Source organism: Hipposideros armiger, unplaced genomic scaffold, assembly GCF_001890085.2.
Source record: "Hipposideros armiger isolate ML-2016 unplaced genomic scaffold, ASM189008v1 scaffold_444, whole genome shotgun sequence".
Lineage (NCBI taxonomy): Eukaryota > Metazoa > Chordata > Mammalia > Chiroptera > Hipposideridae > Hipposideros > Hipposideros armiger.
In genome coordinates this window covers 833810-859383 of record NW_017731794.1, presented here as the reverse complement: position 1 = coordinate 859383, position 25574 = coordinate 833810, and the positions used below count along the sequence as shown (strand labels likewise).

The 25574-nt window shown below is 38.2% G+C and overlaps 1 protein-coding gene across 1 annotated transcript in view; it reads left to right on the top strand.

Annotated features, from left to right (window-relative positions):
* Window positions 1-25051, top strand: part of PALLD (palladin, cytoskeletal associated protein) — a 374196-nt gene extending 349145 nt beyond the window's left edge. The window contains exons 15-22 of the mRNA XM_019665498.1: window positions 380-601; window positions 4328-4477; window positions 13701-13795; window positions 15213-15345; window positions 17525-17732; window positions 20921-21086; window positions 21608-21741; window positions 22860-25051. Of these exons, the coding sequence (XP_019521043.1) occupies window positions 380-601; window positions 4328-4477; window positions 13701-13795; window positions 15213-15345; window positions 17525-17732; window positions 20921-21086; window positions 21608-21741; window positions 22860-23032 (1281 nt within the window). The 3' untranslated portion in view covers window positions 23033-25051. The remainder of the gene's footprint in view (window positions 1-379; window positions 602-4327; window positions 4478-13700; window positions 13796-15212; window positions 15346-17524; window positions 17733-20920; window positions 21087-21607; window positions 21742-22859) is intronic.
* Window positions 25052-25574: the final 523 nt, after the last annotated feature.

The following is a 25574-nucleotide window of genomic DNA, read 5'->3' as shown; positions in this document are numbered from 1 at the left end:
CACTGCCCTGTGTCAGCTTTTACCCTACAGAAGGAAACCAGTGTTTTATCATGCTTTATTTGTATGAACAATTTAAGAATATCTAGCCATTGCTTTTTTCTCCCCACCCTCCTTCCCGTGCTCCACCAAGAGAAAAGAGAAAGGCATTCATTTCCTTAGGCTTTTTATTTTTATTTTTTGGATGAAGACAATTTGAAATACATATACTTACTTCCAGGTGTTTTTTTGTTTCATATGGGACTGAATTGGGCTCAGACTTGTTTTTGAGCTCTGTGGTAAACTATCACTGTCTTCTGAGTGCCTTGCTGGAAAGGGGGCTCATGACACAGAGTACCACAAGGTGCTGGGGTTGTTAATGTGACCTTGCTGTTTGGTGCAGGAATACAAAGTCTCCAGCTGCGAACAGAGACTCATCAGTGAAATCGAGTACAGGTTAGAAAGGTCTCCGGTGGATGAATCGGGGGACGAAGCTAAGTATGGGGACGTGCCTGTGGAAAATGGAGTGGCACCATTCTTTGAGATGAAACTGAAACATTACAAGATCTTTGAAGGAATGCCTGTAACTTTCACATGCAGAGTCACTGGGAATCCAAAGCCAAAGGTAAGCCGAAAACATGGCTTTTAGGAGTCATGTCTTCTGAGGAGGAGTTTAGCTTCCAGAATGCAGCATGTGTGGTAGGAAGAGAGAACAGACTACCTTTCTCAATACTCATGATGTAAAATGTCTGAAGTACTGTAAGTTTAGGGCCATCTTCAGGAGGCATCAGAAACCAATAAGAGTGGAGTTTGGGTTTGAAGAATAGAATACAACAGAGTAGAGCAGTGTACAACAGAATAGAATAAAAACAAATAACTGACAAGCCGCCTTTCATATGCCTATCCTTTACTCATGTGATGTCATCATTGTTACTCCCAAATTGCAAATGACTAAACTGAGCTTACTGAGACTAATGAACTTTCCCAAGGTCAGCGAACAGGTGCGTGGCCAAGGCTTGAACATGAACCATGCTCTGTACCAGACAGAAAGGTATACTCCCCACTGATGATAAAAACTTCAGATCTTTAATCTACAAAATCAGTAGTTACAATCAGAGGAACAGCTGAAAGGAGGAGGCTGAGCTAGCTGGAAGCCCGCTGCCTGCAGACACATAGATACGCTGATAAAGAGTTGTCCTAGCTTTACAGGGAGACTAGAATAATTGCTCACTAGTCCAGCAAAGCAATAACAGCATTACACTGTTCCCTAGAAATAGAGAAAAAAAAGAGTAAAAAAAAGACACCCATGAGAAGTTAAAACTTCAAATTGACACTATCACATGATATGGAGCCAGAAGCTGAGAAATTAGTAGGAAATCTAGTCAAGGATGATTAAAACATTTAGGTTTCTGGTAGAAGCAAGCAAAAAATGGTTCTGCGGACTTTCACAATTTGAGGCATGTCCGACTTCCACAGGATAGGAGGGAGGAGGAATGAGTTCCCGGTAAAAACTTAGAAACCGTATGAGGAAATACACAACAAGGAGAGTCGATAGCACAAGACAGGAAAATTGAAGCCCAAGTATTACATAATATTGGACAATCTTCAGGAGACTATTAAATAACTTTTTAAATGAATAGAAACTTTAATGAAAGAACAAAATAGTACCAAAAGACAAGGCAACTTTCTAAAATAAGCATATAGAAATGAAAAATACACCCACTGAAAGTAAAAGCTTAAGAGTAGTGTCACAGTGCTGAGCTGAGACTCAGTCAGATGGAAGCAGGGAAAGTGGTTTGATAGAACCTGAAACTCCCATGTTCAGTTTTGTTTTCTCAGTAAGGTAGGCTTTACCATCACATTCTTTCCCTAAAACCAAATTTCCAGCCCCATAGTCAGAGAAACATAGGGCAAAAAGAATAGCCTTAGATTTTCAAACGCATATCTACCTCCTAATAAAATGAGACTTAAACACTGTTGTTAGGAAAAATCTTTATTATATTTTTGGCATAATTTGGATAATTGCTGTGTATTCACAAACATGATACCAAATGCATGTATTAAAAATAAATTTGCAGGGCAGCCAGTTAGCTCAGTTGGTTAGAGCGCAGTGCTTATAACACCAAGGTTGCCGGTTCTGTCTCCACACAGGCCACTGAGCTGCGCCCTCCACAACTAGATTGAAACAGCTACTTGACTTAGAGCTGATGAGTCCTGGAAAAAACACACTGTTCCCCAGCAAAAAACATAAATAAAGTTGCAACTTATGAATGAAACTCTACAAGAAATTATATCTTGAACTCCAGAATACTCACAAAAAGATCCCATGTTATTTTTAAACCTTACTTAGGCTTAATTAAGGTCACTGATGAAATTCTAAGATTATTGATTCCTGTTCTTAAAGAATATATGCTTACTTGAAGATGGGCTGTTGTTCTTAACATAACGGTGTTTTTTCTAGTACAAATTTAAGTGTTTCACAGCTTTAAGAGAATTAAGGACTTTTTATTGTTAGATTTTGTTCTTCACCCTTCCTCCCTCATTTCCTCATTACCATTCTTTTTTTTCCCTCCTTGGTTTATTAAGGAATTGTTTCCTCTGCACATGTTATATAAATTATATTAAGATGATTAATGTATGGAATATCCATTATGTTTTTTTTAAAATCCTTTTTTAGCATTTTTTAAAATTTATTCTGCCCTTGACATGTTTGCTCTAATTGAGACATGAAAAAATTGTAAAGAATTTCTAATTCAGTTTTCATTTCTTGCACCTGCCCCTTCCCTCTTCATTAGTAAGCTGGGTAAAATTTTGGAACCGTTTCTTAATTCTCATTTGAAAGTTTTATTGCAAGTATAGTGGAGATGAAAAATATGATTAGAGGAAAGAAATAATTCTGAAGAACTGGCATAGTAACAGAATGCAAAAGGAACAAATTGTGTACTAATCAAAGCTTCTTTGTTCCATCAGAAATTATCCAACAACTAAGTGTGTGATAATGATGAAGTATCATGCTTTATATAATTTAATTTTTTAGAACCAAACATTATTAGTCTAGTTGATTAATTTTTAGGTTATTGAGATGAATAATACAGTTTCTGTATCTGGAGCTAATTGAGAGATAGGGGTTGGAATAGTTCCAGCAGTCAGCTCCTGATTATTCATGTATTTATTTAATGCTGTATATTTCAGGCTTTTCCTACTGTAAAAATGGACTTTTCAAAAAGACTTCAGATTCAAAGGCTTTGACAGGCTTTGACAGGGAGTTGAATTTGAATGTTAGTTGTGGTCTCATTTTGCATATTGATTTATATTAAGGAAAAAGTTCACTTTAAAATCTGAAGGCAATAAAGTTGGTTTCTTCTGCTGGGAGTCAGTTAGGAATGCTTTTGGCTGCAAGGAACAAAACTGCCAACAGAGCAGTCATTGTGGCTTAAAAATGGGTGATTAATTTTGATCCCTAACATTAAGTCTGGAAGTGGGTTGATGCAGGCATTAATTAAACTTCTCAATCATATTAGGGCTGCTGACACTGATTCATCATGATGGCCCTATTTTTCAACTATGTAGTTTGTAAACTAAGTAAAAAAATAAATCATGAAAGACCCATGGACAGTGATTTTGTTTAAGGTGAGGGGAGAAAGGAAGGCTTATTACAGAAGAGGTAGTTTGACCATTATTATTTTTTTTAAATTTGGTTAAGATTCCTTTTTACTTTAATTACTTTTCACATTTAATTTTCTATCAACCAAAGTTAAAATATTACTTGAAAATTATTACACATTTAAATACTGTTGTGTTTTCTTAAACATAATGGGAAGAGCTGAGAAACTTTCAACCTTCGATCATATGCTCCTTGATCGGGAATGAAAGCAGTAGAGTTCTACCTGCCACCAACCCTTAACTGTTGCCTCCCTCCTCAACACCCTGTTTTAACACAATTCGGTGCAATGATTAGAGTTTTGGGTCTGTTTTTGTTCTCTAAAATAACTTTTTTACCTTCACTTTACAAGTAATACATTTTAATTCAGTACATTTAATTCAGTACATTTGAAAATAGAGGCAAAAAGAAAAATACCTATAAAGCCACCTCAGAAATAATCACTGTCAACATTAGATATAGATCTTCCATATAAATAATATATGAATTTAAATACCTACTTATAATTTTAAAAACTAAAATAGAATTAAAGTTGTTTGTTACCTACTTTTTTTTTACTTCAAAAGTCAATTTCCTATTCAGGTGTTCTGTTTAACATTTTAACATGAAAACTCAGATGAGATCTGCAGACCACATATTCAGTCCCCCAGACAGACATCCTTAATTTTTAATCTTTATTTCCTTTCACAGATTTATTGGTTTAAAGATGGAAAGCAGATCTCCTCAAAGAATGATCATTACACCATCCAGAGAGATCTCGACGGGACCTGCTCTCTCCATACCATGGCCTCCACCCTAGATGATGATGGGAATTACACAATTATGGCTGCAAACCCTCAGGTAAAGAACGGTATGGTCTTGCTTCATTTCTGTGTACGGTTGACCCTTGAACAGCATGGGTCCACTTATAAATGGGTTTTTTTTCAATAAATATTGTAAATATATTTTTTCTTCCTTATGATTTTCTTAACATTTTCTTTTCTCTAGCTTGCTTTATTGTAAGAATAGACTATATAACACACATAACATACAAAATGTGTTAATCAACTGTGTATGTTATCCATAAGGCTTCTGGTCAACATAAGCTACTATTAGTAGTTTTGGGGGTGTGAAAAGTTATATGCAGATTTTCAGATGCATGGGAAGGACTCAGCATCCCTGACCCCTACGCTGCTCAAGGGTCAACTGTATAGTTCTTACAGGCATTTATGTGGACAGAGGAACTGTTTACTTAAAAGGTGGAATCATATCTCTTTGATTTGAAACTATTTCCTCAATTTCTACATCCATCTCGGTTTTGGAGGATAGAAAAATTCTTCGTTTCATGAGTATTTATTTATTTATTCCATCAGATGTTTTTCTAGATTAATAATTCTGGTGCACATGTGCATTCTTTCCAAAAATATTGAGGGCTTAATATATGTACACCTGTTACGTTAGGTGATGGGGTTGCAGTGGTGGAGAGGACCAAGTTCTGAGACAAAATAAGCCAGTAAACAAATTAAAAGTAGCATTTCAGATAGGGGTAAGTCTAGAAAGAAAAAAAGGAGAAAGTGTGCATATGCTGTATTAGAAAAACAAAAAAGTAAAATATTTAAAAGAAATACACTCATACTTAATTCAATGGAATTTAAGTGTAAATGTAGAAAAATTATAATTTTGATAGCGTCCGTTTATAGAAGTCCCCTCTTATCTGTAGTTTTGCTTTACATGGTTTTAGTTACCTGTGGTCATCTGTGGTCCAGAAATAAGCAATTCATAAATTTTAAATTGTTTTAAATTGCATGCCACTCTAAGTAGCATGATGAAATCTTGCACTGTCCTGCCTGGGATGTGACTCATCCCTTTGTCCAGCATATGTAAGCTATACGTACAGCACAGTAAGATACTTAGAGGCCACATTCACATAACTTTTATTACAGTATAGTTATACTTGTTCTATTTTATTATTAGTATTGTTGTGAATCTCTTATTCTGCCTGATTTATAAAGTAAACTTTATCATAGGTATGCATGTATAGGAACAAAACATAGTATATGTAATGTTTGGTATTATCTGCGGTTTCAGGCATCCACTGGGGGTCTTGGAATATGTCCCCTGAAGATAAGGTAGAGGGGGACTACTGTATAGCATTCAGGATTTTTTGTTTCCATCCAAATCAGCTGACTACTTGGAATTTAATAGGCGGCTACCTGGGTATCATGTTCCTATTTCAAGACTGCAAATTAGTGTCTTGTATCTTTTAGGTACTATGCTGGTTATGGGGAACACAAAAATGAAAAGTGATTTTGTACATTAAGAACTCAATGTGTGACAGGAGATTTTACGAAGTCTGCAGAAGTTGTGTGAATAATATTTTTTTAAAGAAGCTAAAATTAACAATTTTATTATAATACTAATGAAGATTGTCCTGAAGTCATCTTTTTAAAATCTCTGATCTATTTATATCATTCCTTATTTCATTATTTATTTTGGAGGAAATAATTAGTGTTAGAAAATTATACAAATAATTTTAGCAAAGCTTACAAACTTCTAAAAGTTTGTATGATGTTCATCCTATCCTAATATTACATTATATAAAGATCTATTTATGCAAGGATATTAAGATTAGGATGAAACTCAACTTATCCACCAGTCAGGCTGTGATAGAGCACAGCAAACCGTCACTGTCAGCGAAGACTTTACATGTTAATGCACCTTTGCGAGGGCCTCATTTTTCACTCAATGAATACATGACCGTCACCTTGACAAATAGTCAAAATCACAACCATTACTAAACAGTTACATTTTAATGCTTATTTGTGTTCATGTTTGGTGTTTTTGAGGGAACCAAAGTGGAACTTTTTTTTTCCTTACCGTATCTTCAGTACGTTTCCTTGACTACTAGTAACAAATTTCAATTTTCAGGTTTCTGCCTATTAAGAAACCTAGTGGAGAAGTCAACAAAATCCACAGTTTTCCTTCATATTGGGTTCTTTATTCCTCTTTCCCCTGTGTATGCTGGGATGTATTATGGAAACAGAATTAACTGTGTTCTGTAAACACTTGCCTGTACCGGGGTCCTGCTGTGGGTTGTGGGGCATTTTCCCCTGGCAAATGTTTTCAGCTGTTACTGAACTAAGTCATTTTATAGAACAAAGGAAGAAAAATGTACAAGTGTGATTATGCCTTTGCATGTAGTCTTCTTCAGTGTACACTAATGTACGTTTGCGTGTGGGAAACCCTCAGTGCTCATGGCCAGGGGCGCCATGTGCAGGGCTGAAGACAGCAGGCCGGCCTCAGGGCTAGTGGTCGCTGAGCATGTAACTGCTAACAAACCAGGAAGAAGTCACTAGATAAAGGAGGGCTGCTGTAGATCCCTCTTGTAGACATAGAAAAGGAGGAAGGGACAGAAATCAAAAGAAAGAAATTGCACAACAAAGACATACCAGAATTGTAGAGCGGTGTTGACACTGAAAAGTCTAGAAGGTGTAGTTCAGTGGTTAGAAGCATGGCCACTGGCTTCGGGCAGATCTGAGTTGGAATTCTAGCTCTGCCACCCCAAACCTGTGTGGCCTTCAGCCAGTCACTTATCCTCTCTGCCTGTTTCCTCTTTTATGCACCGAGAATAATGCGGATTTAAATAACACATGTAAAGCACTCAGTTTACCTGGGACATAATATGCTTTCAATAAATGCTACGTATCATTATTTTAATTCAAAGACACTAACAAGCCTGTCTTAGAGAAGCAGCCCAATGAGCTGGCGGAAGCCGGGGGGGATCAGGATGTGAAGGATCCGTTCCGTTTCTAGGTATCCCGCTCCCACAGTACTGTTAGAAAGTAAGCAAGTCGATCAGGAATGGGATTTCTACCCAACATGTTGCTGGTGTGTGGTCTTGCGACCTCCTGGCTTTTCCTTTTGACCACCCTCATGGGAAAGGAGTTAGGCAGCAGATGTGGTTGTGCCACGACTGCCACAGCTGCAGGCTTGGGAACTAGAGGCCTGGCCACTCCCACAGCACAGCTGACAGCAGCCACACATGAAGCTGGGAAGCTGCTCTGGGCTCCAGCACACTCAGGGCCAAGGGAAGGCCCAAATGAGAGCAGTCCCTAGCCTCATCCCAGGGCCCAGTGAATTCTGCCGCTTTACCAAATCTCAGGATAAGCCCCATGGCTAAGCCTGCCTGGCTCTTAGCCTCTGCCCTTTGAAGAGGAGGCAAATAAATGAGAATGGGCCAGTTTACATCAGGTAGCCAGAGCCCAATGCTGCTAAGAGAATATCCCTCCTGTGATGAAGCAAACAGTAATAGCAGGCCTCCAGGGAGCAAAAGATTCAAAGAACCCCAGAGGTCACAGTAACCAGAACAGTTCCTGATATCTGGAATCCCAACTGTCTCTCAAGGTTAGTTGATCCACCCAGTATTCTAAAGTCTCCCTTTCTACCTAAATGACCAAAGGCATGCATAGGAAGGAAAACTCAGGAAAAGAATCAGGAAATCCTAAGAGCAGGCATTTAGGCCTCCAATTGAAATTGTTATGAGAGAATGTCTATATTTATGGTACTTGGTACTAGTTGCTATTCCAAGTTTCTGAGCATGTTGCCGGGTTGATTTTAACTTCTAGAGTAAAAGTTCTTTTCTATCTTGGGGTCTTCAGTAAGTAGTAGGTATGTACAAGTATGCCAGATGTGGGCTTTGTGAGTTTTCACCTAGAAATGGGATTGAACTTCACTACCCATTAGAAAAACAAAGTGGTAATTTAAACCAAGACAAGGGGCAGACCATTTTTCTACCTAACCTTTGGCATAAGTTATCATTTGTTGCCATGGGAATACTGTAATTGAAACATTGAACAGTGTCATAAACTCAGCTTTATAACATCTGTTATTGTACACTAAAGTATTTTACCATTCTTGTAATTTCTGAATTAAAACATAATTTAAAAGAAGCATGACATAAGTTCAGCACTGAAAAAAAATTTCCAAAGTAAAAGCTAAATTCCTCAAGATGTATTAATCCCAAAAGCATAACACACAGTCGACAGAAAGCTGACTCCCTACTTGCCTTAGTGCCCTTTGGCTACCTTAACATTTTTTCACATTTTCAAAGTATTTGGTTTCGAAAGGGAGACGACTACACCCATTTTTTTCCCTGGTACACTGTAGCCTACACGATGTGAAATAACCAAGGGAAAGAGGAAAACGTTGGGAGTGGAGACATTGGTTCAGTAATGAAACAAAGACAGCAGCAGAGCTTTCCTGAGCAGTGGAAAATCGTCACAGAAAGCAGCCAAGGGAAAGGGTGAGAACCAAAGAAAGAGGAAAATACTACAGTTCAGCAGAATAGTTTATAGAATATTTTTCCACCTGGGTTAACCTTTGGGGAATAAGAAACACGCTAGTTATTGTTGACTGCATCCAAATTCTGCTTGGGATAGAACACACAGCTCTTAAGCGTATGCTAGGCTGTGCCTCGTGCTCACCGCGTGCTGCTCAGGCAATTCATAAGAGACCAAAGTGAGCGCATAGTTTAGTGAAATAATGAGTGATTGTGTAGCACTACACCAAACATGATGCCAAAATGAGGATCACAAATACAATTTATTTTACACTGTAATCCTGTCTTTAAGATATGACTGAATCTAAACACGAATGTTTTCCTTTGTTTTGGTGTGTTGCTAAGTGACTCTGTATTGCACTTGGATTTTGGAATGGCTGTTTTGCAGTTTGATGTTTCCTCACGTTGCATTATGTATACAAGTGGCAAGCTTTTATAAAGATCTGTGTGCCACAAGTTAAATTTCATAAACTAGGAAATATAAATGTTATTTCCATAGTGTATAAATAATTGGCCTTGCATGAGGCATCAAATAATCTTTACAAGCTGGATGTTGAATACAGAATCACGTTGAGAATTCAAACTTATTACTTGTACTATAGCTTTAAACTGTGGATGTGTTTGGAAGAGAAAAGTTACACACAGCTGAGTTAAATTTAAAAAGTTAGTTTGTTGATTGTTTTGCCTTAGCATTCATTGTAAGGTTGCCTGGCTCATTTCAAGCTTCACTTTAAACATTATTACTTCATGTGTTAATAATAAAGCAGAAAGAAATGAGCAAGTTAACAGCAAATGCAGTCGCGTTCATGTGCCCCAGAGCCGGCTAATTATGATGATCACTAGGGATAATTATTAGCACATTAGGGTGATTAAAATTAATTTTAATTTTGTCTGATCTTCCTTACAAGTAAGACTTTCAGACTTAAAAATGTGAACTTTCAATTGCGCACATTTGAGGCATCTTTCCAAAAATGCTTAACTGAATTCTGGATTTTTTTTTTCAAATGAAAATGTTAAAATTATACAACTTGTTAGTTTGGATGCTTTATAAAAGCTCCTGGACATTTACTGATTAGTAATGTAAATGTATAGTGTTAGCCAGTAACACTATATTATCAAACTAATCATCCCGCCTCTCTAAGACCATGCCTTCCCCCTTTATGTTCAGAAGTAAAGGATGATGTAGGAGGAGAAAGCTGACGATGGCAACATATTCCTTTTTCTTAAACTGGCAAGTTTAGGAAATATCTGTGGCAATATCTGTGTATATGGTGCTAAGCAGAAATGAAAATCTTGAAAACACTGTAGAAATATGTAATCTTTGCAGAGCATTATGTCAACCTGTTAACCCTGTTTTTTTTTTTTTTTGAGAGACAAGAGGAGGCAGGGCTGATACTAAGCGTAGTGAAATGGTTACAGCTGAGTAGGGTCTCCTCCATCTGATACCTCAGATAAGCCATCACACAAACACCTTGAATATACCTGGTGCCCCTCACCTTCCCAGCACTAGCGTAAGTTAAAAAGGTTGTTCTCTCCACATATTCTGCCTTCTTTGCTAAGAGTATTTTGTCTTCCTTTGGAGTAAGTTACATCCTAGTACAAAAAAAAAGGGGGGGTTGGGGGAGGAAAGAAACAAACTCCATTACATGCGGGGGTAAAAACTGTTCGATGAAACACTTCTAAGGGGTGCGTCATATCCATCTAGTTGTTATTATAACTCTATCCATACTAAGTGCTATAGTAATTTAATATTTTGAGCATTTACTATGTACAAAAAACACAATACCAAATATTTTACACCTATTAAGTCCTTTAATCTTCATACGCACCCATACGGGATTAACTATATGGTTGCATTTTACAGATAAGGAAACTTACTTAGGCAGTTAAGTTGCCTGCCTGAAGTCACTCACCTATAAAGGACAGAAGTGGTTTACAAACCCAGACTGACTCCAGAGCTAGGGAGTGTCATACGAAGGTGTCTGGGGTTCACCCCAGCATTGAGAGCACTGAGGGGTAGGGGCGGCATTGGTTAAAAGAGGTATTTGAAAGCATCAAAAAAAGAAGGTAAGAGCATCCCTCAAGCAAAATATATCCACTTGGAAAATTTTATTGGCATCAGCCAAGCTGCTGGGGTCCCTAAAAACCACCTCGATGCATGTCCATACATCCATAATGCCTCAGACCCATAGTAACACAATACCAGCAGTGGTGAATTTTACAATCTGTGACATCAAGTACAGCAGCCCCCCTTATCTACAGTTCTCCTTTCTGCAATTTTAGTTACCTGCAGTCAACTGTGGTCCAAAAATATTAAATAGAAAATTCTAGAGGTAAGCACTCTGAGTAGAAGGATGAAACCTCATGCTGTCCCACTCCGTCCCTCCTGAGACATGAATCACCCCTTTGTCTCGCGTTTTCACACAGGACAGTAAGGTATTTTGGGAGACCACATTCATATAACCAATCACAGTATATTGTTATAGTTGTTTTATTTTTGTTATTAGTTATTGTTCATCTCTTTATCATAGGTATGTATGTTTGGTACTATCCAAGGCTTCAGGCATACACTGGGGGTCTTGGAACATGTCCACCGCAGATAAGGGGGACTACTGTATAATTTGATATTTGTATAATTTTATATTTGTAAGATCATCTTAGGTTTTATCATTTAATCTTTACAAGCTTCTCATGAGACATAGCACCCCAGTTTTTACAGAAGAAAACAAAGGCTTGAACAAATTCAGTGATTTGCCCAGTTTCAGGAAAAGTCAAAACTCCAATCCAGGTTAGAGGAATTTGGGGCTTTTTAAGCAACTAGTATGTTTCCTCAAATTGAAGTTTAAAGATGTAATTTAACTTATATCTTTTCTAACCACGTAAGTGATTAGTTAACATTAATTTCCCTTGTGGATCCTCTGGGTTTTATACCACAAGGAAAAATCTATCCAAACTAAAATGATTAGTGGAAGCAGCAAACAGTAAGAAAGCCATATCTCATATATCACTAAACAGTTGAAGGTATTTGTGTAAAGCAAAACATACACTGTCTTGTCCTCAAGCTAAAAAAGAGTCATGAGTCTTAGATGTTCATTTGTTCAACTATCTACTAGGCCGCATCTGTTGGGTAATTTATAATGGCGTCTTCTAAGAAAGTCACATCTAGATTGTTTTATAGCAGGTATAGATTTGGAAGGGTTAGATGACATTAATTTTCAGGGTTCAAGTTAGCTTAAGGGAATCACAAGTGTTTGCCAAGAGTTCAACATAACAGCATTTATATCATGGGGACTTAGCTTCAGATTCCATTCATCTAAGTCAGAAATAATTCCCCTTCATGTCATGCTTCGTGTCTCCTTGGAAATTTTCAGGAAGGGCAGTATTTTAACTGTGACCTCAATAGCAAATATTGTGAATGCTAGGGGAATTTACATGTCTAATGGTACAGGACTACTTGTGGGTGTTTCTTTACGACGACCTCTATTTGGTAATTCCTGATTCTTCCATCTACATTACATCCTCATGTGTCTCTGTCTTTTGGGTGGTTCTGGCCTTCAGGAAGTCCCAGCTTTGAGAGGATTTAAGAGCCCCCCTGACAGGATCCCAGCCTTTCACTGAATCCTGCTATGGGGTTTTCCCCTCTGTGTCCCCCCCGCAGTGTCCTCTTCCTCATCCCAGCCCACTCAGTTGGATCTCAGAAAGCAGGTCTTCAAAACGACACACCACCTCTTGCTTCTGTTACCTATCTGTATTGGCAACTTGGAATGAAAATGGGCATCAGTGGTCAATTTTATTTTGACTGTAAGTGCACGTGAGGGCCGCTTTTCAACCTTGAGCTAGAATTCCCTAAGTCTAATCAATAAATCTACTTTTCATTTTTCCTTTCTTGCTGTTCCCTTTTGGCCATTGTCAGGATTTATAAGTACATCTGCTCATTCTCCCGGGAGATGAGAGGAGAAAACCATCTATTTTGCTACTCTGCTTATAAGAGTGAGGGAGAAGATTAGGAGAAGGGGTAAAGCAAAAAGGAACAATAAGTGGTTTATTCATGTCATCTTGACCCTCTAAATATTACTTTCGTCTATCCATAGGACAGCATGTATCCAATTTTCAATTGGCAAATTTAAGAGAAAATACAGCTTTTCGTTAGATAGGCCCTTATGGTATGACTCACCCATTTTAGGTATTTAACTGCTTCTGGTTTTTAAATCTCAAATACGTTCATGTCATGCGAACATGGGCCCTGTACTAGCTACGCTCTCCCTGTCACCCCTGTGCAGACTTCCATGATGCTCATTTTACCTGCTGCGTCTCTTCTCACATGGGGGTTTTAGAAGGGACACCATTAACATTTAATGAATATGTTTACTGAAAAGATCTGACAGAAACCTAAAGGTATCTAGTTTGATTTCAGAATTAGCTATAAGCAGTAGCTATGTGACCATGAAAATGGAATCCTAAGACGGCCACATCCTGATGCTGTATTTTACAACTCAACGTCCCATGCCTGGGAGTCCTTAGCAGATTACAGTTAATTCCATGAGGAATGTCATTTTAAACACCATCATAGATAAAACAGTAAAGCTTATTTATTTAACTCAAAGTACATTTCTGTGAGGGGTTGGTGTCACTACTAACGTCGCACACTGATTTGTTAACGTCTTGTGGAGCGTAGGAGAATCAACAGTGCTTAACAGTTACTGCTTTTGCACAGCAAATGATGTCTTTTCCTGTTGCCTCTGACAGGGCCGCGTCAGTTGCACTGGACGGCTAATGGTACAGGCTGTCAATCAAAGAGGTCGCAGTCCCCGCTCGCCCTCAGGCCATCCTCATGGCAGAAGGTATTTCAGACGTTCCTTCCCACAGGTGCTATCTCTGAGTTTATTTATTACTGTACATTCAACACTATTCGAATCACAGGATGACCATAAAAGTGAACATACAAGTGTGAAGACAGAATGTGAGTTCAATCTTAAAGGGTATACCATGTATGGCTCCTTGATTACTGTGCTCCTTTGCAATTGAGAAAGAGGAAGGGAGTAAACAACGTGTGCTAAGCCAGCTCAGATATTATGAAGACATTGACGCAGCAACTTTAAATGGCAGGTATCTTAATGAAAATACTAGCCAGTGGTCCATAAATGTTCAATACCAAACTCTTCTAACCAAGAGCTGTATTGTAAACTATTGCCACTGGATTTCTTAAAATCAGTTCGTCTGCTAATGTTCATTTTCAGTTACTTACTTCACAAGTTTATTTTAGACCCTAATCTTGTAGGTAAGATTTGCCATATTTTATATGCTCAGCAAATATCTGCTAACAATAGAGTCTGCTTTGCATCCCGAGGAGCCCTGAGCTTATTACATGAGCAGGATGCTGGGGCTGTGGCTGCAAACATCACATTTAGTAGCATATCCATTGCCTTATATTATTTTCCTTTGCTTTTCTTGTGGTCTTCAATATAGTTATGCTTTTCCAAGTGAAAAGCAATCTGTTCAAAAATTGTATCTGTACTTGGAGAAGTAAGCTCTCTAAAAACTGATAATTATTAGGCTATTATACTAATGTTTCATTTTTTTTTGTTCCATCTTATTTTTTCTAGTTAAGTGTTTTAAAACTTACCTTCTGATTACTGACAATATGTATTCAACATCTTGCTCTTTTCTTAAGTTTTCCCTGCAATTACTTTTAAGTTGTATTGCTCTCAGAGGTGCCGTTGGCAACATACATGGATAACTGATGAAAAAGAAAACCTGCCTGAAAATGTAATTTGCTTTCCTGGTTAATATAAAAAGGAATTTTGATTAGAAAGAAAATTTTTATAAAGTGCTAAGAACTTTTGATTTCTTATAAATTTAAAATCACAGTAGAAACTTATCATTTCTGTTGAAAAAGATTTGGTAATAAATAAATGACCAACAGCTGCTGCTATTTCTCATACAGTTTTAAAAATATTTAGGAAAAAAATAGGTTAATATAGAGTACCCCATCTTTTCCTATTTCCCCTTTTATGAGTTATACTGGCTTTAAGGATTAGGAGAGCAGAGCTGTTTAAGATCTGCAGTAAGCAGATCATTTATCATGAACTTCCAAATGAAACAAGATTTTGCTTTGCTGACTTTTTAAAGTATAAATCTTGGGGGTAGAAATCAGGGAAGGCTATTATATTGTTACCCCATATAATACAAAAAAAACATGACTAAGGGCCTGGAAATAACTATATCTATGTATGTATCCATCCATTATCTTGTTCTAAGGCCTCGCTCTAGATCAAGGGACAGCGGCGATGAAAACGAGCCCATCCAGGAGCGGTTCTTCAGGCCTCACTTCTTGCAGGCTCCCGGGGATCTGACCGTCCAAGAAGGAAAACTCTGCAGAATGGACTGCAAAGTAAGAGCTCATTATTGCCTATAAATCCCTCTTCTCCCTTTGCCATTTCTCTTGAGTTCCTTTTGGAAATTACGTAAAGTATACACTTTTAAAATTTTCTCCAGCTTGAGAGAAAAAAAATGTGAAATACACGGAATGGTTTATACACTGCTTTAAATCATCCTTTTCCTTTTAAATGTTTATTAAATACGTATGTTTGTTACTTAGAACCCTATACCATAGTCCAGAAAGTCACCGGGAGGTTTCATCCCTGAAAGGTTCCCATTTTGTTAAAGTAATACATGTATTGAATCTGTGATATGTCCTAATTATTAATTAGTTGATCTTCACTTTTTATTCATACAAATTTTGTATCCATATGTCTGCTCTGACTTTTACTCCTCCCATTTTCTATTTCTAATTTCTGAGCGATATTAGAGTGACATCTTTCTTTCACTCATTTTACAGCAGGGCTTCCTCACCCAGGGTAGGCACATTTCATTGCATGTATGAACTCTGAAATTGCATACAAAACTGTGTGTGATACTGCTTTCATCAGCTTCTCAAAAGCTTGAGGCTAAATATGTTGAAGAACTACTGCTCTGACATTTTTCATTTGTTTTTTTCTCCCATTATTTACTGAACTTAAATTCAAAATTTAGCTCTGAGACAGGTCAAGTTTTAAAAAATTATTTGGGCTCCCTCTGCTGGTTCTCTTTGGGATTGCAGAACACAATATAGGTGTTGAAAGGATTTGGGCATTATTTTTTTTCTAAAGTAAATCTGGGCTTGTATAGAAAAAGAATAAAAGGATCTGTTAAAATCATGACCTGGCTATAAGGACCTTAAATTCTTGAGATAAACTTTCTTTACTTACACAACTAAGAAGGCTGGGGTTAGACAAAGGGCAGGAGTTTCAGGCATTTTCCCTTCGCCTTAACGTAAATAACTGTCCACTGGCCCAGGTGCACTGGGAACTGGGTGGGCTGAGCCTGCACGGTGCTTTACGCATCTCTCCTCCTAACACACAGTGGCTTCAGTCAGTCCACAGCCCTGTTTTCCTAGGTTCTCACCTAGTGAAGCGGGAACTAGTAGTGCTGCTTTATTTCTAAACTTGGGAAAGGCCTGGCATCTGACCACCAGTGTCTACTGCCAAGTCTTCCTAGACAGGTAAATGAGTGTATGTGGAGAGCTAGCAGGTGGACAGATGGGACAACATACGAGCCTGGGCCTCTCAGCAGACAAGCTGCTTAACTATTGCTTCCAAAATCTCTTGGTCACCTTTTGACCAATAATTTAATTTGTTTCCTTTAAATTCTCTAGACCTTTGTGAAGTGTGTGGGCAGGCATCATTTAAGTAGTATAAATGAATTACCATTTACTGCAGGACTGGAATTGATGAGTTGCTGGCTGATTTTGGCAGAGCTGGGTCATCAAAAGAATTGTTTTACAGCGCAACAGACATTTTTTTGTATGTAACTTTCCCAGTAGTAAATGTGTGATGGGGTAAAAAGGCCTTCCTTAATGGTGCTTCTCTTCATTCAAAATCAAGGGCAAAGCCATAAAGAGTTGACAGATGGCAACCATCCCTCCCCCTCACAGCATAAACTTATTTATTAGCAATTAAATGCACTTTTGTCTGATGTCTGGTCCCCACAACTGTCACGGTCTCAAGATTTTATGATGTTTCCATTGTGATGCTAATTTGTTGATATGGCTTTCTGGGTAATTTTGTATTGTTCTTGTTACTTAGTTTCAAGGATTATAAAGTAATAGCCCGGCTGCTGATGGATGCATTAACTAATGTCTCCACAGCTGTGGCAACTCTATGATGAGAAGCCTTACTGTGTATAAATGCCAACTGAGTATGTTATTATGATTGGACTTTTTTCCAAAGAGCTCAGGGCCCTGTGCTGACATCATCCCAGTAATCTTTATAACCCTTGGTGAGGTACAATGATGACAGAAATTGTTTTAATCCCCATTTCACTTTTCTCTAGCTTGCTCTATAAGAAATGTTTAGAAGTGAGCCCGTAAGTGCTTAGGAAGCCATTGAAAGGTTTTAATCAAAACAGTAACGTGAGCAGAGACCAAAAGCCATCTCTTTTACCACCAAAGGAGGGATTTATGCTGGTTTCTCAGCTATTGATTTCATTGTTTTAATATTTAGAGAAATTACTGCATTTTCTTTCTGGTGTAGGTCAGTGGGTTGCCAACCCCAGACCTAAGCTGGCAACTAGATGGAAAGCCCATCCGCCCTGACAGTGCCCACAAGATGCTCGTGCGTGAGAACGGGGTGCACTCTCTGATCATAGAGCCTGTCACGTCGCGGGACGCCGGCATCTACACGTGTACGGCCACTAACCGAGCGGGACAGAACTCCTTCAGCCTGGAGCTGGTGGTTGCAGGTGGGCTTGTCTGTGACTCCTCCCTTTCCCAGCATGAGATTTAGAAATGTAAGCTAATCCTGCAGTAGTAACCAATATGGAAAATAGACCTTTTCATCAAAGTAGCCAATGGGGACATGTTAAGGCTTAGAAAGTCAGACATTATTTTCCTTCATCGTAGCCTTTATTATCAGTCCTTCCTTTTCTCCCACTAGCCTGGCCAAGTGAAAAAAGGATTTGGGTTTCTCGGGGTCCATTCTACTTCTCGTGTGTGTGTGTGTCAGCCCTCAGTTACAAGGAACGCTCAACAGCAACACAGGCTCCAGGACACAAACTGGATCTATAAGAATTTATGCATAAAGTTCTACATATATGCCTAGCTTTTAAATCAATGTAATATGCACTGATTTCAAAAGTCAAAAATGTTTAACATTCCATTACCCCCACTGTCAGTCAAATTAAACACAGATTGACTTTTTGATTAACAAAGTTTATCTAACAGCATCAAGTATTGTCATGACGTCTTACCCTCAGATAAGGACAATATTTTTATGGAAAGGTTGATACCATCTTTAAGTGTTGAGCGTAAGATTCTGATATCTGTTCTCTTCTAAAAAAAGAAACAAACTATTTCTCACACCTGTTTGTAAAGTGCCTCATGTACATTATCTCAGTTGGTCTTCCCAACAGCCCTATAAGGTAATCAGCGAATTTTCTACCTCATTTCAAAGATGTGGAAATTAGATTTAAGGGAGTTGCCCATGGTCCCATCAGTCAGCTGAGGGAGAGACTGAATCTGTTGCCTCCTAGCACTCTTCCAAGCACTATGAGCCACTGGGATCTTTCAAGAAATAGAAAAATGGACTTATCAGGGGGGTCGCCACAGAGACTGTATAGATGCCTGACCACTGTGCTGTACACCTGAAGCTGAAATAGAATAATATCGAATGTCAACTAAGTTTTACACACACACGTGTACATATATGTATTTGTGTGTATATATACATATATACACACACACATACATACACCTGGGGTGCCAGAAAAATGTATACAAGTGGACACTTCGGTCAACGTTGCTCAAGCGTCGTCGTCATCAGAAATGTCTAGACACTGATGGTAACCACTTTGAGCACCTCTTGTAATTACAGAAGTCAAACGTGACTTGTATTCATCTTTTGTTATTACAATTTTAATAATTTTTTCCTTTCATAAAATGTGTATCCTTTTTTGGCACCCTCTGTATTATATAGTCACAGGATGTAAAGTACAGCATAGGGAATAGAGTCAAAGGTATTGTAACAGCTCTATACAAAGTCAAAGAAGTAAGTAGTTTGGGGGGCTTTTCACTTCGTAAGGGGTGTAACTATTACGTTGCTTTGTACCCCGGAAACTAATAAAAACAGAGTAGCAATGAGAATAAAGCCCAGGAGGTCCAGGCTAAAATGATTCTGGTAATAGCACAACGGTTTTCACACCAAAAACATGATAAATGTGTGGACTGTGGTGCTGTTAGCCATGCTTTTAAATTTGGTGTAGTCAGTATTACCACACACTAGGATTGATCTCTGTCAGCCCTCTAACTGTCCCTCATCAGACTAAAACCAATTGTTTTTCTCCTGTTAAATGTGTTGTCTGTCCTTCAGGCCTGACATCTCCACAGGCCTCAGGTAGGTAGCACTTCCGTGAGAAGACGGCAGTGCACAGTAACTGAAAGCAAAGCCTCTGTCAAAGGACACAGCTCGTAAGCGAGAGCTGGGCCTGAGATTTGATGTCAAACACATACCACCTCTGATCTGACATACAGGAAATGGAGTTAGAGTTAAGAATTAAGTGTAGGAAGCTCTGCAGCCCCAGTACCCTGCACAGCCATGCTCCAAAAGAGCAAGGGTTATTCTTACTGGCGAGTTACTACGGCATTAAGACTCGTTTATATACATTTTGTTTCCCAAACTGGGACCCAGAAAGAGAACTGAGGTCTGTTCCCCTTCCCCCTGACTAGCCTAGGTCAGGTAACCATACGAAGTCCAATACAAATACAACCTCGACATAGTTCAAAGTCTTAGATAGTCTTAGGTATTTGAACTTTTCAGGTAGAATTGTATCCTCTTCACCTGCCACTCCCTGGCTGCTTTGAAATATTTGTCAGTCCGGAGGATGAGCAGTGGTGGAGAAAGACATGCATCCTTGAATTCACTGCTGGTAGCTCAGGAGAAAAGAACTAAACCTCATTCTTTCTCTGAAATTGTTTTCACTTCAGATCCAAGAAAATCATTTCCCATTAGAGGGTGATACCATATTTCCCCATGTATAAGACACACCTTAATTTGGGGGCCCAAAAATTTTAAAAAATGTACTAAAGTTATTGAACTCAAGTTTTATTCATCATAAAATTCATACAACTCCTCATCACTTGCGGGAAATGCAAGTAAAAAAATCTACAACCACTGTATAAGACACACCCAGTTTTTAGACCCCAAATTTTTCGAAAAAGGATGCGTCTTATACATGGGGAAATACAGTATTTAGAGTATTAACCAGTTCTGATTTTTTCAGACTAATGAAGTTATCCTTTTTTACGGCTTCCTTCTTTCAAGGTAATAATAAATAAAGCTGTCTTTTTTATATCCCGTCAAAGAATACAAATTGGAATCTGTAATATACAGGATGCACATTCCTGGTTTATAGGTCACTATTTAAACCTGCCACATTGAGATGAAGATATCTCCCCTGTATTTCCCCTGCTTTAAATCCTATGGTAAGTTTCACTTAAGCCAGGATTTACAAGTCTTCAGCATTTTCGTAGCACACATTTCAGACAGGAGGGAATCTAAGTAGAGCTGAGTCTTAAAAACACTTGCCCTCAGTGTCACTAGGGGGCAGTGGTTGGTCAAGGCTGTGCCTGCACCTTCAGTAGTGTGAAGCCGTTCTCTGACTCAGCCTGTCAGACAGGCCTTCTGTGGAGCAGATGGTCAGTGGACGGTGTGGTGCTGTCAGAACTGAATTCGTCAAGGAAATAAAGGAGTAGATGAAGCACAGGAACCATTCTTAAAAAAAAAAATAATAATTTGGAGAGAGGACCAGCATTGTACCACCTGAAGTGAAAAATGGTATAAAAGATCTATTTAATATTGCAAAAAGCTTTTGAGTTCTTTGTAATTGCCCCTTTTGTGTATCACTGATCGATCCTTCATCTCCTGTTTTCTTAGCCAAAGAAGCACACAAACCCCCCGTGTTTATCGAGAAGCTGCAAAACACAGGTGTTGCTGATGGGTACCCGGTGCGCCTGGAATGCCGTGTTTCCGGAGTGCCACCGCCTCAGATATTTTGGAAGAAAGAAAATGAATCTCTCACCCACAGTACTGACCGAGTGAGGTAAGAATACACAGTGACTTAATTCCTAACTTCTTGGTCCTAACGATTTATAAAAAGACACTTTATATAGCCTGTAAATCTGTGTAAGTCACACCATTGATGATTATCAAAGACAAAAACCACTCTTTACCCTAATGAATGATTAAGCTTTTAGAAGGACGCTAATAATGGCATACGATGAAGCACATTCTAACTTAAACACACCAAAAAAACACCATTAGGTTATCTTTATATCTAAGAGAACAGATGCATCCGTTTGCTTCAGTGGTGACAGAGGAACTATTCAGTGGTTTTGTAAAGACAGATCCTTAAATAGAAATTAAGTGCAGAGATTTATTCAACCTCTTGACGTCGTCTCTCCCATTACCTTTTAATAGGGCCAGCAGCCTCTCCAGAATAAGCATGACCCTATTAGCCTCTCCTTGCACAATTGTTTCTAATGAGCTAATTACAAATGATGCTTCGTGTGCATCACCGCTTCTTAGGCATTTAAAGCCCTGATGACTGTGTCCTTTTCCCAGCATGCACCAGGACACCCATGGCTACATCTGCCTGCTCATTCAGGGAGCCACGAAAGAAGATGCTGGGTGGTACACGGTGTCAGCCAAGAATGACGCTGGGATTGTGTCCTGTACTGCCAGGCTGGACGTTTACAGTGAGTGACACTTCACCCCATCCCGTTGCATTTAGTCATTTGGACATCTGAACAGCAAATCACATTACTTTTCTGTCATCTTACAACTAAAGTGGGGTGTTTTTGGCTAAAAATTTCATATTGCTCTTTCTCTTTCTATTTATAGTTTCTCAACATTAATAGTGAACTACACCAGGAGAACAGATACCCAAGTATCTTTTAGGAACTTCGTATTAGCAAAATATGCATGTTGATTTCTCTTACATGGGCTAGTCAGTTGTGGCTTCCTTACTCAAGCATCCGTAGGCATTAACAGTAGCCAAGGCATAACCACGTTTTTCACATTATTCTGTTACGGTGTTCTGCAAATAACTGCCTTTTTAACATTTTTTCCTATACCATAGTCCTATCACAGCATCTTAATGCACTCTAAGTGTGGGTACCATTGATCCTGGAATGCATACTTTTGTGGCTTGGTGCTTTTCTCATTAATTTATCTTAAGCAGCTGAGCAATAATAGATGTGTGTCTGTATATGTATCTTTGTCCACATGCATCCTAAATTTAATGAAAATCATTCCTATTGAATTTATGAACTACTACAATAACATTGTGATTTACATAAAACCACTAGAAAAAATTAAGAACTTCCCTCCTTGTAAATAAGGAATAATTTTGTGAGATTCCTCAGGAAATGAGTGACCTCAGCCTTCCCTACTGCCCAATTCCTTTCAATTGATTAAACATCCATCCAGAATATCAAACTACTCTAACTAATGTGGCATTCATTCATTTTGATCTCCGGAGATACTTTTTTTAAGAGGGAGAGGTGAATTAGGAAACTTAGATACTATCTCAAAAGACTCCCTGTGCTGCGGCAAGTATTTACCTTAAACTATACTTTTTATTCATCTGTTATAGCCCCACTACCCTGTACAAACAGTAAATGTGCAACATGAGTAAAATGCAAAACTATCCTTAAACTTTAGGATTTCTACCATGGATGCATTCAGTTTTTTTATAAAGAACATGTGCCTGGTGTATATCAAAAGACGCATTCTGTATTTACTTGAAACATCTAAGGGCTTTCCAATTATATCTCGGTTAAAAGATCCTAATTTTTTCTTTCTTTTTTTGTAGCCCAGTGGCATCAGCAGCCACAGAGCACCAAGCCAAAAAAAGTCCGCCCCTCAGCCAGTCGCTATGCAGCACTTTCGGACCAGGGACTAGACATCAAAGCAGCGTTCCAACCTGAAGCCAGTCCATCTCACCTCACACTGAACACTGGCTTGGTAGAAAGTGAGGACCTGTAATCCAACATTCTTGTTAAAACTGAAACACTGAAATGGCCTTGCCTTGACCAATGTATTCCTTTGTCACATTATGAAAAAGGCAAAAACATACCTTTGACTATAAGAAATAAAAAAATGTTTTCCTTAATATACCAAACTTAGAGTTTAAGTAAGTGATGCTAATAGAAATGTACACGTTGCACAGAAAATTCACATTCATCATCCAATTTAAAACTTTTGAATTGCTGTGAGTAAAGTGGTCTGCAGTGCTGAAGGAAACCAATTGTTCAAAGGTAACCACAACTTGTATTATCAGAAGTGCCTTAGAACACTAGCTTTAGGTGCTGCATAGCATGATAGTGTGGAATGCTTTTAACATAAGGCAATTGTACCACAAATACTACTAAAATGATTCTGAAATGGCAGTGTATTCAGACAGCTCCAGTGAACCAAGTGCAATATATGAGGATGAAAGAGGAAACGGCAAAGAAATCCAAGTAAATGCCTTGTCTTAGCAAACTGTTTTATATTAAATCATAAGGAAGGAATTACTTGCCTTAAATTTTAATAATATCAAGAGTTTTCTAACAAGGTTAATGCCTTAGTTCATAAACTTTATTTCTTTGTATTGTATTTTCTTTTCATGCTACCTTGGTAGAAAGCTTATTTACAAACGGTATTGAAAGGCTAATTTAAATATAAATAATATAAAGTTTTCTGAATAAAGCAGAAATATATGACAGTCCATTCCAGGAAAGGCATACAAACCACCCAAGTGACCAAGGCATATAGAATTTGGAGGGCACAGGGGTTTGGGAAGAGTAGGGAGAACAATGAAGGAAAATGCTACCCTCATACTTACTACATTGTATTCATTCAGAGATAAAAGTAGAAGGGGCAAGAAACATGTGAAAGGGCAGGCTTTTCTTTGGTTTTCTTGAAAATTAATCTAACACATAGGTGAAAAACACTGCCATTTACACGTCAGGGAACCCAGGGTCAGCTGAAAGTTTGGAGCACATGTGCTATGGGAATTTTAGCGTGTCTGAAGTTTGTGTAGTAGAGATTTTTAGATGTTTAGAGCAAGTTGAAAATGGGACTGAGACTGCAAGATTGGCATAAATGAGAAATTGCCTGTAGCATCTAGTCTACTTGAGGGAAATGGAGACTTAGAAGAGACAAAAACAAGTTTGTGCCATAATGTATTTTTTTTTCCAATGGCACCAAGATATGGTGAATGGAAAATATTAGTTCACTTCCCTGCTGTCCTGAAACCTTGCCTTAAGAAGGTGCTGGATTCTGAGTAGTTTATAAACGCATCTCAGCAAAGACTATTTTTTACCTGCATACAACTCTGCATCAACTAAACTGAGTTGATTCTGACCAGACTTGATGGTTTTTAAGTCGGAACCAATAAACTTTAAAAAGGAGAAAAAAAAAAACCCAATTTGGCCTAATAGTATAACATGAGGCTTTAATGGTACTTTGCTATGAAAAGAAAACACTGTATTCCTTATGCAAAACACATATCTGTCATTATTTATAATAAAAAATGTTGAACTCTCTTAGCTCAGTTACTCAATTCAATATGTAGTATTTTTAAAAATAATTTTATATTTGTGTACCACCCTATGTATTTCATATTACTGCTTCACATGTACAGCTTTCTACTTGTTTGTAAGAACACCAACCAAGTTTTAAATGATTAATAGGCTTGAGCACTGGGTAGCAGATGTTCTCTGCAGAGTGGTACAAGTTTCTTTGATCACACTTATATGCATTACTAATATGGAATTTAAGATACCATATAAAGTCCCTCATGGACTTTTCTATGTTGTAGTATTGACTTATGTCATATCTTACTTGCCAAATTTTTCTGAATGTGACTTTTTTGCTAATTTGCTGGGTTTGGGATTAAGTAGCATTCTTTTGCCACCTTTTATGTTGTATTTATAAAAAAAAATAGTACTATCATACTACTTCGGATTGTTGTGCTGGTGTAATGTGGACTTAACATCAATAAATATTTAACAAATAGTGGCAATTTTGTGAAGCTAAATATTCAGTTGTTTTCGTTTTCTATTGCTGCTATAATAAACTAGTACAAACGTAGAGGCATAAAACAGTACTAATTTCTTACCTCTGTAGGTCAGAAGTTCAGGCATGATATGGCTGGTTCTCTGCCCAGGGTCTTACAAGGCTAACATCAACGTGTCCACTGAACTGCATTCTCATTTAGAACTCAAGATCCTGTTCTAAGCTTAAGTACTTAAAAGAGAATTCAGTTCCTTACAGTTGTAGGACAGAAGCCTCAGTCTGTCAGCGAGGGGCCACTGAACTCCTACAAGCCACCCGCATTCCTTGCCATCTACAATACCAGCAATGAGACCCTCCCTGTGACAAATCCCTCTCACACTTTGGATCTCTTGTCAAGAGGGGCCCTTTTAAGGGATCACCTGATTAGATCAAGCCCACTCAGATCATCTCTCTTAAAATCACTGGATTTTGGGACCTAATTACATCTGTAAAATAGCTTCAAAGCAATTTGAGTTGGATTACATAA